The following is a 15,382-nucleotide window of genomic DNA, read 5'->3' as shown; positions in this document are numbered from 1 at the left end:
CTCTGCCCTTTCTACCATATTTACCTGTGACCACCTCTTTATGATAAATGGTGAAGAGTCTGTTCTAGCAGTCTTCAGTTCATATTCTGGGTTAGTTACACTGATGTGGCTGCTACCTAGGTTATCTATAGGAGGGGGTGAGCTTAGAATCCTTTTACTCTTCCATCTCCCCAGGCTCCTCCCTGTAACTTTGTCTTTGACTGACATTGGACTAAAATTTTCCTTTATTATATGATACTTTCAAAATTTTGGAAACCACGTTATTCTGGCTTCATTAAATGAGTGGAAGAATGTTCTCCCAATAAGGGTAAAAGGAGCAGACTGTTTTCAGATGGCACTCTTATGCATGAGAGGAGTTAGAAATTATCTTCTTTATTTATGATTTGCTTTAACAAAGTCTTCATGGGGATTATATTTCCTAGAGTCCATGATACCCAACATAAACATATCTAATTTTGTGCTTCAGAATAAGGAGATAAATTACTCAAGAGAGAGGACCCCTAGAAATAAAGTTAGTGGGTCTTGAATACAAGCATATTTTGGTAAAGACATCAAATTGCTTTCTAAAAATTGTTCAGTAATTTTTGACCAAGTAGAACTTCCTTATTTCCAAATTTTCAATCCTGTTTAGTATTATTCTTTTGTATTATCTTTATCAATCTAATAGGGGACATGGCACATCTCTCTTGTCTTAATATTTTATTACCTGTTAGATTAAATATTTTTTTCTATTTTTGTTTACCATTTGTGTATTTTTCTTTTTTAGAAGATTTTATTTATTTATTTGAGAGAGAGCACGAGCAGGGAGGAGTGGGACACAGGGGGAGAGGGAGAAGCAGACTCCCCGCTGAGCAAGGAGTCTGACACAGGATGTGATCCCAGGATCATGACCTAAGCTGAAGGCAGACCCTTAATGAACTGAGCCACCCAGGTGCCCCTGTATATTTTTATTTAAATTTGCTTGTGATATTTGACTCATAACCTTTTAGATAATGAAATAAGGTTGTCATTTGAGAGTTAAGTTCTATAAGCACCCATAATAGATAGGAGAACTTAAGCCAACTCTTGGTTAGAATGGTTCCTGTAACAGTGTGTCTTAATTTTAAACTGGTGAGAAACATTAACATACCTACAAAAATATTGTATGTAGCCCCGAGTGTATGGATAAATAAGAAGAGGAGTCACAGACAAATTATAACAGTGCCCATCCCAGCATTGTTCAGGTAGGTGTTTCCCTGCCAGGCTCCCAAAGTCTGATAATCTTCCACATGTCAATCAGGTAACCGAAACTTTAAATTCTGACATAGATTCACCAAAACCACTTACTAATAATTTGCTTTCTATTTCAATCATAATGCTATGACTATTTTATTTGACAATTATATTTTTTTCTTAAAGATTTTATTTTTTATTTAGGGAGAGAGAGAGTGCACGCACACATATGAGTGGGGGGTGGACAGAAGGAGAGGGAGAAAGAATCTCAAGCACACTCCACACTGAGCATGGACCCCAACCCAGGGCTCCAACTCATGACCCTGAGATCATAACCTGAGCCAAAATCAAGTGTCAGACACCTAACTAAGACTGCCAGGCACCCTGACAGTTATATTTTCAGTGTAATTTGGCAAATTTATCCAAGTTTCTTATAATTTTTAACAAATTGTAATTTCTGGGTCTGTAAGTCTGTAGGCCAAAAACTGAACTGGGGCGATTCATTAAGTTAATGTCAATTATGAGGTGTTCTGGTGGCTGGCCAGCTAAATTTCCTATCTCTAGCTGTGCCATTCTATAACTCTTATACAGAATAAGTCCTTTGTCATTCAAAACTTTTGTGAATCTTTGCTTCCTTAATATTCAGTCATTTCCATGAGGTTGGAAATGTTCCTTAATCTTCTTTATGTGTCCATAATATCTGGCATAAGTTAATTTAAAAAATTGCATCGGGTTGCTTTAAGTTAAACAAAACTGAACATTAACACACTGAGATTATTAACTCAGTATATATTTTATATCTATTATATCCTACTTGCCTTTATTACCTAATTGTTAACAAAATAGCTATCTTGATTGATTTGAAAGCTTTTTTTGAACATGAGATTATGACTTTTGCCTCTTTTGTAATACCTGTAACCACTCCATTTTAATATTCTTACAGCCTGATTTTGATCAGTGTCAGTTTATTTAGGTAGCATCTAATGAGATAAACCTCAAACATGGAAAACTAAATATGAAAACTATAGAGTACAAAGACTCATATAAAAATCTGAGACTTAGATATGGACAATCTAGTTTTCCACTGGCTTCCTATTCCATCACTCCCAAATACCATGTTTGTATGAAACCACAGTAGAATTTACCTGGAAATCAATGCTCTGGGTGCTTGTATTCTCCTTATGGCACTTACTGTATGTGCTTGCATGTTAAACTTTTGGCACATTGACACATATGGTAAGAACTAGAACAATAATTGTCTGAGGGACTTATAATCTGTTCTAAGTAGTAAAAACAAAACCACAATCACATCTTCAGTTCAAAAACCACAGATTTGAACTTAAAGCTGGCATAAATGGAGTAAACTCCTCATGGCATGGATTCAGTGATGCAGTGATGATTCTGTGGCTAATAAGGGACTCAATCAATCATGTTCACCTTCTTTCTCCTATTCTTTCCATGATATGGTGGGATCCTTCTCAAGTTTCACTTAAAATTTGAGAAAAATAAATTCCACAGGATGCTTTTTTAAATAATTCCTATATAAGGGAAAAAACTACTTAGGAATTTTAATATTTGTAGTTGATTGTTTCAGGGAAGATGAGATGAGCTGCAGAGTATTAGAAACAGTATCATATGAGATTCTGCACTGCATTTACCAACTTTAGATCACCAGATGCAGGTACTCTAGTAGCAAAAGACTAATTGTGATAGAAACACAACAATAAAATCACACATGTGCTTTACAAAGGACATTAAGTAAGGATTTGTGTTACTACTTCACGGTTGTCTAAAAGACTTGCTTGGAACCCACATGTCGGTTCCTTAGCTTTTTCATGGCTTCCTTTACATCTTTATTCCTCAATGTGTAGATCATGGGATTAAGGACAGGAGTGAAGACAGTAAAAAACAAAGAAACAAATTTATCAATTGGGAAGCTTTCAAAGGGCCAAATATAAATGAAGATTAATGGGCCAAAGAACAGAACCACAACAGTAATGTGGGCAGACAGGGTGGCAAGTGCCTTGGACATACCACCAGAGGCCTGGTGATGGACAATAGCAAGGATGATAATGTAAGAAATGAGCAAAAGGAGGAAGCAGATAAGTGAGAGCAGGCCACTGTTGGTGAGTACCAGGATCTCTAAAACATATGTGTCTAAACAGGCGAGCTTGATCACGAGGGGAAGGTCACAAAAGAAATTATCTACCTTATTGGGTCCACAGAAAGGAAGATTGACTATGAATGCCAGGTGGCTGGCTGAGTGCAGGATGCCAATGGTCCAGGAGACCCCCACTAAAACAGTGCACATCCTTTGGCTCATGATGGTCATGTAGTACAGAGGTTTGCATATAGCAATGTATCTATCATAGGCCATGGCAACAAGAAGAACCATCTCACTACCCCCAAAAACATGCAAGAAAAATATTTGTGACATGCATCCCTGGAAGGTGATGGTCTTGCATTCATTGAGGAAGTCTGCAATCATCTTGGGAGTGGCAAATGTAGCCTGACACACATCAATAAAGGAGAGATTGCTAAGAAGAAGATACATTGGGGAATGTAAGCGAGAGTCTATAATTACTGTGAGGATTATAAGGATGTTTCCCAACACTGCAGCTCCATATAACACTGAAAAGATAAAGAAAAGGAAGAGTTGGCTCTCCTGAGAACTAGACAGGCCCAACAAAATGAATTCAGTAACCACTGATTTATTTCTCCATCCATTAACTGACTCTGGGCTGCTGAAGTTATCTACAAGAAAGAAAAATAATTAAAATGGATAAGGATAAGCGCTTCACCACTTTGCAAATTGAGTAGATGCTTCAGTTCTAATAATTATAAAAATAATGTGTGAGACAGTAGGACAATAATTATTCACATTGCTGTTAGGAATTGTCATTTTCCCTGTGATTATTTATATAATTATATGAATTTTTCTTTACTTTTGCATTTATGGATTGGCATGAGGGAGAGAGGAAGAAGGAGAGAGGGAAAGACAAGAGATATTTATCTAACACATAAGTCAATATGGAAGGAAGGAAGAAGTTGAGTATTTGCTTTTGTGTTGCAAAGTGTTTTTCTAGAAGCATACAAGATCCCTGTAATACCTTTAAAGACACAAACATTGTACTTACACATTCAGATTATAAATTGCCGAAAATGAGCCTGATGCCTTTTACAGAATTGTGAAGGGAGAGAAAAGTTAGGCCAAATGTAAAGAGATGGAAATCAGCCCAGTTACTTTGGTAAATGACATCCAAGAAAGGAGTGACATGTGGCCATGTATTTGAGATATCTGCAGTTATAAAAGAGAGAGAAATTAATTTGTAGCAAGTCAAATTAGTGTAAGCAACAGATTGCATTCACTTTTCTATATTAAAACAATTAAGTTTTATAGCAATGAACTTTATAATTTAGCAGTGAAAAATTATCTTCCCAGAACCTCAGAAGGATACATTCTTTTAAATAAAAAAATATTCTTTTATGAAAATGGGAAATGGATGTAAATAAGCATCACAGAAGGAGAACTACATTTGAAGTAGCCATTTGAAGAGAAGTTCAATCTCACTGGTAACCAAAGAAATAAAATTTCAATGAAAAAAATTATCCATCAACAGAAGAATTGATAAAGATGATACACACACACACATACACAATGGAATATTACTCAGCTGCAAGTAGGATGAGATCTTGCCATTTGTGACAATATGCATGGACCTAGAGGGAATTATGCTATGTGAAATAAGTCAGACTGAGAAAAACAAAACAAATGAATAAACAAGCAAACAAATAGTCATTTAGTATCACAGCTGCACTATTTACTTTTTTCAATAAGATTTCCATTTTAGAATAGTTGAATTCAGTACTATTTAGTCTGACCAGCTACCTGCTCATCAAAGATGAGACTGAAAGCAATTTTAATTAGCATGTTTACTAATTAAATATATACATGTACTACTTATGTTTGCTGATTATTTTATAACCTCTTCTTTCACTAATGAAGTTACTATCACAATAACAAAAGTATTTTTCCAAAGTCTACTGAATAAGCATAATTGATGTAATTAATTCATTCAACAAATACTATAGATTGCCTGCTCTGTACCATGAACTTTTATAGACTCTGGAGACAAAGCAATGAAAAAAAAGAAAAGAAAAAGTGTTTCAGTCTTCATGTAGCTTATATTCTGAAGGGGGTAGAGGGGCTGGCAGTAGCTATTAAAAATAAATAAATAAAATATGCATTTATATCAGTTAGTGACAAGTGTTATGGAAAAAATTAAGCAGAGCAAAGAGATATGGACTAACCAGGTGGTCAGAAAAAGCCTCACTAGGTGGGGTACTTTTCTCAAAGTTTGTGGGAAATTAAGAGCAAGTCTTGACACAAAGGTCATGATAGCAAGCATGTGTAAGAACTTATTTATATGAAATAAGCATTCTCTTGGGAAACATCAGTATAATTTTGGCAGGTTTATTAGAAATTAAATGAATGGGACTTTGGCTTTTAACCTTCTTATGGAATTGACGAATGCATAATTGTCTTTTCTGAACAGTATTCTTCTTCATAGGCTTAAACACATCCACAGTTTTCAGGAACTATAAATTCAGTCTTACAATAAGGACATGCATTTAAAACTGGCTTTTTTATTTTCTAGAATGAAATATGGATATTATAAAAATTGCTTTCCAAATTTTATATTTCCATATATATACATCTTTAAGCAGATTTGAAAGGGAATTTTATATATTTTCATAAAAATGTGCTAATTTTATCATTCAAAATAAAATTGAAATGATCTGTGATTTCCAGGAAGAATTCTTTGAAATGAAGCTTATGGCCAGATCTCAGAAGCTGGGAAGAGCTCCCTGTGTAACACTTAGTAACAACTAGTTGAGATTATTTATTTATTCATGGCATGACTTTCAAGTATTGAGTCCATTTCAAAATATAAAACTTGCTAATTACTTTTTTAACAATACCCCATAGATTCTTATGCCTGTTGAAACTTTTCTACGTTATAGCTCTGTGTATACAAGACCTGACAAGAGTTTGCCAAGTTATCACTTTAATACATTTATCAATGTATTAAAATAAAGTTTTCTGATCTTAAACCATTCCTGTTTGTCTCTAGTTAGTTTTACTGAATTGACTTGGTTTAGTTCTAGATTCGTAGGCAGAATTTCTCTAAAACTATCCTAAAAGGATTTTTTCCATATTAAGAGATACTCATATTTTTAGTCAACAGTTGTGGTATCAGCCAATCTTCTTCATAGGAAGGCAGAGAGTGAAAATGTCTATAGTATGCCATAATATAAATAGCACAAGTTTGAGATCAGAAAATCTGGGCTTAATTCCTGGCTCCACTACTAACTCTTTAAAATAGTGTTTGTTCATTCATTCCTACTTATTGAGTGCCTGCTGTGATACATGTCAAGCATTTTGTAGGCCTGCAGATACAATCATGATCACAAGAGAGAGGATTCATATCTTCATGTGGCTCACCACAACTCTCTGAACTTTGTTGCAGCATACATTTGAAAGAAGTGTGTAAATTATGAAGTGATCACTATTAGTTGAGTGAGCATACTATTGTATTTAAAAATCAGATAATAAAGGTTTACCTCTACTCAATAAAGCCAATCTAAATGGAAAAATACCTGCTTCTCAGCAGATTAATAATCTATGAGATTTTAAAAGACCAAAAAATAATGAAGCATATACCATCAGCACGTGAGATACGAAAGTTGATGAAAGACATGGAAGAGAAAAGATAGCTTCACAATAAAGATAACCATATTTATATGAAGAAATTATCTTCTTGTCCCTGTATATAATTAATCAAATTGGATAAAGGCTTTTGGATACGTAGGACTTGATTTAGTTGCCTTACATTGATACATGACTAATAATTGCATAAATATATATCATACAAGAGAGTGCAAAAGAATAGAAGCTGGAAAATGTTCTCAATAAGAAAAAAATACACAGCATTCTATACTTGTAAAATGCTGGGAGGAAAGAGCATCTGTTAATCATAACACCCAGTATTTTCTTAGCTTCATACAAAGCACCATGCTAACCACTTCATCCATTACCTCATTTATTCTTACAACAGTGCTACAAAGGAAGTACTATTATTATCCTAACTACACATTAGAAGCAGCTAAATCTTAGCAGTAAAGTTAGCGTCACAAGGGCGTACTGCCAATCAGCAGGGGTTTATGTATTCAAAACACACCTATTTAACCATTATATGTTATTTAATTAGAGGCCTGATCACTGAGAATCTATCAGAGGAAGTCTACCTGATTGTTACAATGACAGTTTTGTGCCCCATTCTATTCTCTATCATCATCTCTATTCTTTCAGAATTATATATCAGTATGCTCACCTTTACCTGGGTGTCTCAGTCCATCACCTGTGTTAGCAGTGACATTAATAAGACAGTTTGATACTGTGTTTGATTTAGACTCTCATAAACAGACTCCAAATTCTTATGCTGAAGAGCCCAGTAGTCTTAATTCTAGTAATCACTTTAACCCAGAATCCCTTTAACTCTCTGAATGATAACATGTGTACTTAATTTTTTGCCTGATGTGATTAACTTCTACATACCAATTATGAGAGAAATTCTAGGGGAGTAATAACAGATTGAGGAAGAGAAATCTCCAAGCTTTTCTTTTTTTAAGACTGAGTCACAAAAGCCCATAAAACAAATGTTTAAATACCATACCACACACCCATATATCTCAGATAACCAATAGCCAATTAAAGAACTTTCTTTGCGAAGTGAAGTCATCCTGCTATGGGAGTTATTAACACAATTTCAGGTGCTTTTCCCAAAAACAAGATGGTAAGGATTTTTAAATTGTTTGCCCATAATTATAAATGAGGCATATATCACAAGGGGGACATTTAGTGACCCAGAAGCTTGCAGCAGCTGCATTCACTCTCATTTAATAATCTGTTTCCCACCATGTGGCTTTTTTCTTTTCTTTCTTTTTTTTTTTTTTTTTTTTAAGGCGAGAGGGAGTGGGGGCAGGGCAGACGGAAAGAGAGACTCAAGAGCAGATTCCACGCCCAGCATGGAGCCCCACATGCAGCTTGATCTCAGGACCCTGACATCATGACCTGAGCTGAAATCACTGACGTGATTAAGTTGGACACAACCAACTGAGCTATCTGGGCGCCCCTCTCCATGTGGCTTCTTTTCCACTGTTTAAAGCGACTATGCCCATAAGCAGTAGGTCACAAGCTCGGGGCCTGAAGGAAATCATATCAGAAAAAATGTAAATCTGGCAGTGGGCCTAAGAGAATTGGAATTTTATTTTCTTTAATCCTTCACTCCTTTCTTTTCACAGAAATATTTCTGATAAAGTTTTTAAACGCCATGCTATACAGTATGCCACCAAAACCCCCAAATTTTTTAGTTGTCATTGCTCAGTTCTTAACCATACGTTAGAATCAGAAAGAAAGTTTAGTTGGGCATAAGTGGGTAGAACTGCTTATGTACACATAGCTTGCTTTTGGACATTGTGGAAAGATGTCTCAGAGCAGTAGAAGGGTTGAAAAGGCTACAGAGAAGAGCAGGTGACAGGAAGAAAATAGTTAATGTTGAGACATGGAGTTAAGTGCCCATAAAATTTGGTGAGTCTAATAGAGGAGCCCTGGCTTCTCTGAGTTCTTGATTGGTAGACTAAATTCCTTCTGGACACCTTCTCTGTAATATTTCATATGTATTTCAGTTCTTCTGTTTCTATTTGTCCTTTACTCTGCCTCATCCCAGCTAATGGCATTTCTGTGTCCTGTGAATTTGGTCAAAAATTTAGCTCCTTCCTTTTCCTCACTCCCTTTTCAAACCCTGCTTTACCTTCTCCCCCCAAATATTCCCAATTTATCAAATTATTTCCATCTTAACTCCCTGTCTAAACCTTTATTTTCTTTTCCCATTAAGTGTCTCAAAGGCCTTCCAATGGTCTCTACCTTGTACCATTGATATTTTCCAATCATTCCTCCAGAGTGATCTTTAAAAATAAAATGAAATCAGAATTGGTCATACGACTTTAAAATGGTGAATACATTCCATTGCTCTAGAAATAAAATCAGTGACCTTGCTGAGTGCTTGTCATTTTACATTTCACATGTTAACCTTCAAACTCATCTCTTCTCCCTCTGCTCAGTCACTAAACCTCTGCTTTCATTACCTAGAATACCTCTTTTCTTAGCAATGAGTTTTGCTTTCTCTTTCCTCTATCTGAATATTTTTTTCTCTGGCTCTTCATGTTCTATACCCTCATTTTTTAAAAAGATTTTATTTATTTATTTGAGAGAGAGAACAGGAGCAAGAGAGCACAAGCAGGGGGGAGCAGCAGAGGGAGAGGGAGAAGCAGGCTCCCCGCTGAGCAGAGAGCCTGATGTGGGGACTCAGTCTCAGGACCCTGGGATCATGACCTGAGCTGAAGGCAGACGCTTAACCAAATGGGTCACCCAGGTGCCCCTATATCTTCATTTTTAAAGTATCAGATGAAAGGTCGTTCCACAGAGCAGCTTTATCTGCGTACCCTTCCCTCTCCCTATACTCTTCTAATTTTAAATTTATTTTTTACCTTGCAACATTATTTGCTCCCCTCATAACACTCATTACCGTTTTAATTTTTTACTTATGTTTGTTTGTGTACATGTTGGTATTTGTTTGTCCTCTTTACCCCAAGATTATAGGCTCCATGCTTGCAAGAACTGAGTCTCTCAGATCTTTCAGATCGCTATTAAACCTGGCACAGAACTTAGCAAATGAAAAAAAAAAGAACTTAGCAAATGGTAGATGCCCAAATAATAGTACTGATTCAGTGTGAATGTGTAATTGCCCATGAGATGGTTACTTTTTATTTTTAAGAACTGCTATAAACCTTTGTTGTTTTTAGAATGTCACATAAATGGGATCATATGTGTTTCCTCTTTATACTAGCTTTCTTTTTACCCAACATAATGCCTTTGAGATTCATTCATAAATCAATAGTTGTTTCCTTTTTATTCTAAGTACTATTCTACACCAATTCTGAACTTGGCCATGTGTCTTGTTTTGTCCAATAGGATAATAGCACAAAAGTGTTTTGCATCTCACAAAACTGAGGTGCCTTGGCTGATAGTCATCTAGCTCCCACTGCCAGCTTGACAACCACCAAATACGCAAGTGAGATCATTGTTGATCTTCCAGCTTCCAGACTCACCAGACAGTATAGCAGATATATATATATATGCTGGCCCAGACCAGAGAAAGAACCCACTGTGTTTGTGAGTAAATATAAAATGCTTGTTGTTTTATTTGTTTATTTTTTAAATGCTTGTTTTAAATCAGTACATTTTGGGATAGTTTGATACCATTTTATTCTACTTCTCCCTGCCACATCACTAAAATTCTAGCAGTAGTTACATCCTTGTCTATTCAATACCCTATGGTCCCCTTTATGGCTCCAGCTCTTAGTTTCCATTCCCTTCTTTTGTCCTTCAGGCTAAAGGCGGCAAAGGTTCCTGCTGCTAGTCCCTGGATACCTCATTTATTCTGCCAGGACTTCTGTATATGTTATATTAAAAATCTCTGCCAAGTATGCTTTCTGTTTCCTTTTGTGACCTTAATTTGTATACTTCTTGACGTATTCTAAAATGATCTTAGATTTCATCATTCCATTAAAACCATTCCCTTTTATCTCTTATTTTAGCTGCCTGCTCAAAACTTAGAAAAATTTGCAAAAAAGTGGCCTGCCAAGGTACTTCACTAAATAAAAGGCCTCTGGTCTTAGGAGGAATTATATCATCCTCTTGTGAGAAGAAGGTGCTAGAAGTAGTTATGATATTAAATAGCATGTTTTCTCTGTATTACATATCCGATTACCTACTGAATATCTCCACTTCAAGTCCATTATGTACAATACTTAATCATCATCTTCCCTATATTTGGCACATAATGAATGTTTAAAAAATTAGTGAATGAACTCCTCTTGGAGTATGTATCTTCTTACCAGTTCCCTAAGCAAGAAATCTGAGAGTTAATGATGATTGTCCCTTACCTTCAAAAGCAGCCAATCAATGGGACTTACCTTTATATACCTCTGAATCTGTTCGAGTCTGTCAACCCTCATTGTGCGGAATCCATTTTCTCACCTAAAAGGCAGCATCCTTTACAAGTTTCTTTGATACTTCCAAAGATAATTTATAGATGATAGATAGATAGAGATAATTTTTAAATAAATACAAATATATAACATATCTTATACATTTATATCATTAAACATAAATAGTAACATGCTTTGCACATGACTCTACATGCCGATATTTCTGATAAATGGATACTTTATAGAGATACTTCCTATTTGTACATACATAATGCCATAATACTTTTTTTGCCTGAAAAAAATTATTGCCATTTGCAACAACATGGATGGATTTAGAGGGTATTATGCTCTGTGCAGTAAGAGAAAAATACCATATGATTTCACCTACATGTGGAGTCTAAAAAATAAAACAAGTGAATAAACAAAAAGCAGAAACAGATTCATGAATACAAAGAACAAACTGATGGTTGCCAGAGGTGGGCGAGCTGAGGGGATGGCATAATGAGTGAAGGGGTGTAGGAGATACAGGATTCCAGTTATGGAATGAATAAGTCATGGGGATAGAAGGTACAGCATAGGGAATATAGTAAATGGTATTGTAATAGCATTGTATAGTTACAAGGGATAGCTACACTACCAGTAAGCATAGCATAACATACAGAGCTGTTGACCATGCTGTACACCTAAAGCTAATGTAATATTTTGTACCAACTATATTTCAGTTTAAAAAATACTTGTTATCTTTCATGGTTTCTGTGTGCTAAGAACTCAGTAATGGTTTGACTGGGCGGTTCCAGCTTGGGGTGTCTCATTCTCATAAGGCTACAGTGAAAGGCTTGGCTGGGACTGGATGATACACTTCTGTGGCTGGCAATTGGTGCTGGAGGTTGGAAAGAGACCTCCATTCCTCTCCATAGACTTACTTGAGTGTCCCCATGATACGGTAAGTCACTTCCTCCAGAGCAAGCAGTCTAAAGAGAGCAAAGTTTTCTATGATCAGATCTCAGAAATACCTCCTTGTGGTCACTTTTACCATATTCTGTTGGACACAGAAGTTGGCTCTAACTTGGTGTGGAAGGGACAAAAGAAAAGCATGAAAGCCAGGAGCTTAAGATCATTGGAGGTTGGCTACCACAATTGCAATATTTAATTTTGGCAGGAATTGGAGGCAATGGGTGCCTTCGTATGCTATTGCTAGGTGTGTAAATTGGTGTACTTCATTTAGGGGGTGATTTGATAATGGTTAATAAGATTTAAAATGCACAAATCTTTGCATGTATTCTATGTCCACTGCAGCAGTGTCTGCAACAACAAAAAGAAGAGGAAAAAATAAAAATCTGTAAATAATGGAGTAGATAAATTATAGAATACTATGGAGGAGTTAAAAAGATGTGGCAGATCTCTGACTGACCATAGAAAGACTTCTAAGGAACATTGTTAAGCAACAAACAGAAAGAAAATACACTTCCATTGACATAAGAAGGAAAAAACACAAAAAAACTGATTTTATATGTTGTGTATAAATGAATGGATGCCAAAATCCATGGTAAACCTCTTAAAGGGTAAGGTAAAAATTTTAGCAGTTACTTCTGAAAATGGTGTGGAGTGGGGAGTGGAGGTAGCATCTTTGTTTATAATATTTTGTCTTATTTGAATTTTTAACAAAATGTCTTTAACAATTTAAACATTTAAACTTGGTAACAGACTGATAACTTAAGATACCCTCTTCTAGTAAAGAATATGGGCTTTAGCAGTTAGACTTTATGATATTTATTTTAGTTTTCAGAGCCCCTTTCTGGCTTGTATATTTCTAATTGCTGCTACAATTTTGTTGATCTCAGAGCAAGTCTTTAGAAAATTAAAGGAAGAGGGCAAGGTCTCAACTTCCAAGTCTTTCACTTGTGGTGTTGTAATGCATAGGAAGTGGCTGTTAAATATACAGGCATTAAAATATTGCCTCCCACTTAGCCTCAATTATATTATCTATAAAATATAGATAAAATATAACACTGCCTATCATACAATTCTACTGTGACCAAATGTGACACTGAAGGTTGTTGGCACTTACTAGACATGCAAAAAGTGGCCACTATTAGTTTAGATCCAGTCTGCATTTCTTACCAAAAATAAAGCATTGTTTTGGTCAATAGGGAGGATGTGACTGAATAATACATCCTAAGCAGAATGAAACCAATCTTGGCTGGTGTTGGTTTACTCTTATTTTTCCCCCAAGAGTATTTAAGGAAGGAATACCACCTGGATCAGAGCTATTACCTTATGAGAGTGTATTTTCTTGGACTATAAAATCAAATCACAATCTATTGTGTTACAAGGGAAAAAAATCTTTAAACAATTATTACACGAATACTTAAGCATCCATATCTAGACATGTCATTAAATTACAATGAATTTATTCTCTAAAATATTGTAACTATATGTATAGTTAGAAAAATCATTGGTTCCAATATCAGTTGTGTTACCTCCTCAACTTGAACATTCCTATCAAAGTATCCATACTCATGAAACCTGAAACTGCAACCCACATGCAGGTCTACAGTTCCATGACCCTACAACTTAGTTGAAGGAAAGACTATGAGATTCATATATAAATGAATCTTACCTATGGCAATTATACATTGAATTGTTTGGAGGTCATTTATATTCTCTGGTCTCGAATTTCCTTAGTGAAAAGTAAAGAGTCTAGGTTAAATTGTCTCTAACAACCCTTCCTATCCCAAAAGCCCATGATAGTGTTCTCTTGCCCTCCTTTAATCTGGGTCATTCCTTTTCCTTATAACTTGAACACAGTATCAGTTGGTCTCTAATTATTTTTAATAGCTGCATAACATTCTATTTTATTGATGTACCAATAATATATTTTAGGAGTCTACATTGATGGACGTTTAGATTTTTATATTTAGATTTTTTTAAATAGTTCTTAAAATCAGCGCTTGCAGTGTATACCATGTACATATTTGCTTTTACATGTGTGTGGGTATATCTGTAAGATAAAATACTAGAAGTATAACTACCAATTCAAAGTTTTAAATCTTAATAGATATTTAAATTTTCCTTCATATATTTTACCAATTTAGAGATTTATTTTTTTTTGCATTTTTTAAATTTTTTTAATTTTTATTGTTATGTTAATCACCATATATTACATCATTTGTTTTTGATGTAGTGTTCCATGATTCATTGTTTGTGTAAACACCCAGTGCTCCATGCAGAGCATGCCCTCTTTAATACCCATCACCAGGCTAACCGATTCCCCCACCCTCCTCCCCTCTAGAACCCTCAGTTTGTTTTTCAGAGTCCCTCGTCATTCATGGTTTGTCTCCCCCTCCGATTTCCACCCCTTCATTCTTCCCCTCCTGCTATCTTCTTCTTTTTTTTTTTTTTAACATATATTGTATTATTTGTTTCAGAGGTACAGATCTGTGATTCAACAGTCTTGCATAATTCACAGCACTCACCATAGCACATACCCTCCCCAATGTCTATCACCCAGCCACCCCATCCCTCCCACCCCCCACCACTCCAGCAACACTCAGTTTGTTTCCTGAGACTAAGAATTCTTCATATCAGTGAGGTCATATGATACATGTCTTTCTCTGATTGACTTATTTCACTCAGCATAACACCCTCCAGTTCTATCCACATCATTGCAAATGGCAAGATCTCATTCCTTTTGATGGCTGCATAATATTCCATTGTATATATATACCACCTCTTCTTTATCCATTCATCTGTCGATGGACATCTTCGCTCTTTCCACAGTTTGGCTATTGTGGACATTGCTGCTATAAACATCGGGGTGCACGTACCCCTTTGGATCTCTACATTTGTATCTTCGGGATAAATACCCAGTAGTGCAATTGCTGGGTCATAGAGTAGCTCTATTCTCAACTTTTTGAGGAACCTCCATACTGTTTTCCAGAGTGGTTGCACTGGCTTGCATTCCCACCAACAGTGTAGAAGGGTTCCCCTTTCTCCTCATCCCTGCCAACATCTGTCATTTCCTGATTTGTTAATTTTAGCGATTCTGACTGGTGTG

General features: G+C 35.7%; 1 protein-coding gene across 1 annotated transcript; it reads right to left on the bottom strand.

Moving 5' to 3' along the window:
- Nucleotides 1-3,001: 3,001 nt before the first annotated feature.
- On the bottom strand, nucleotides 3,002-11,133 carry LOC114221386 (olfactory receptor 4K1-like). Its single transcript, XM_028119504.2, has 2 exons — nucleotides 11,123-11,133; nucleotides 3,002-3,929 (listed from the first exon to the last, which is right to left on the bottom strand). The coding sequence occupies exons 1-2, from the start codon at nucleotides 11,131-11,133 to the stop codon at nucleotides 3,002-3,004; spliced, it is 939 nt and encodes a 312-aa protein (XP_027975305.2).
- Between the last annotated feature and the right edge of the window lie 4,249 nt (nucleotides 11,134-15,382).

Source organism: Eumetopias jubatus, unplaced genomic scaffold (assembly GCF_037043125.1).
Source record: "Eumetopias jubatus isolate StellerSeaLion01/CBP00866 unplaced genomic scaffold, mEumJub1_p1.0 scaffold_7, whole genome shotgun sequence".
In the NCBI taxonomy this organism is placed as follows: domain Eukaryota; kingdom Metazoa; phylum Chordata; class Mammalia; order Carnivora; family Otariidae; genus Eumetopias; species Eumetopias jubatus.
The sequence above is the reverse complement of the archived record's forward strand: the minus strand, read 5'-3'. Positions and strand labels throughout refer to the sequence as shown.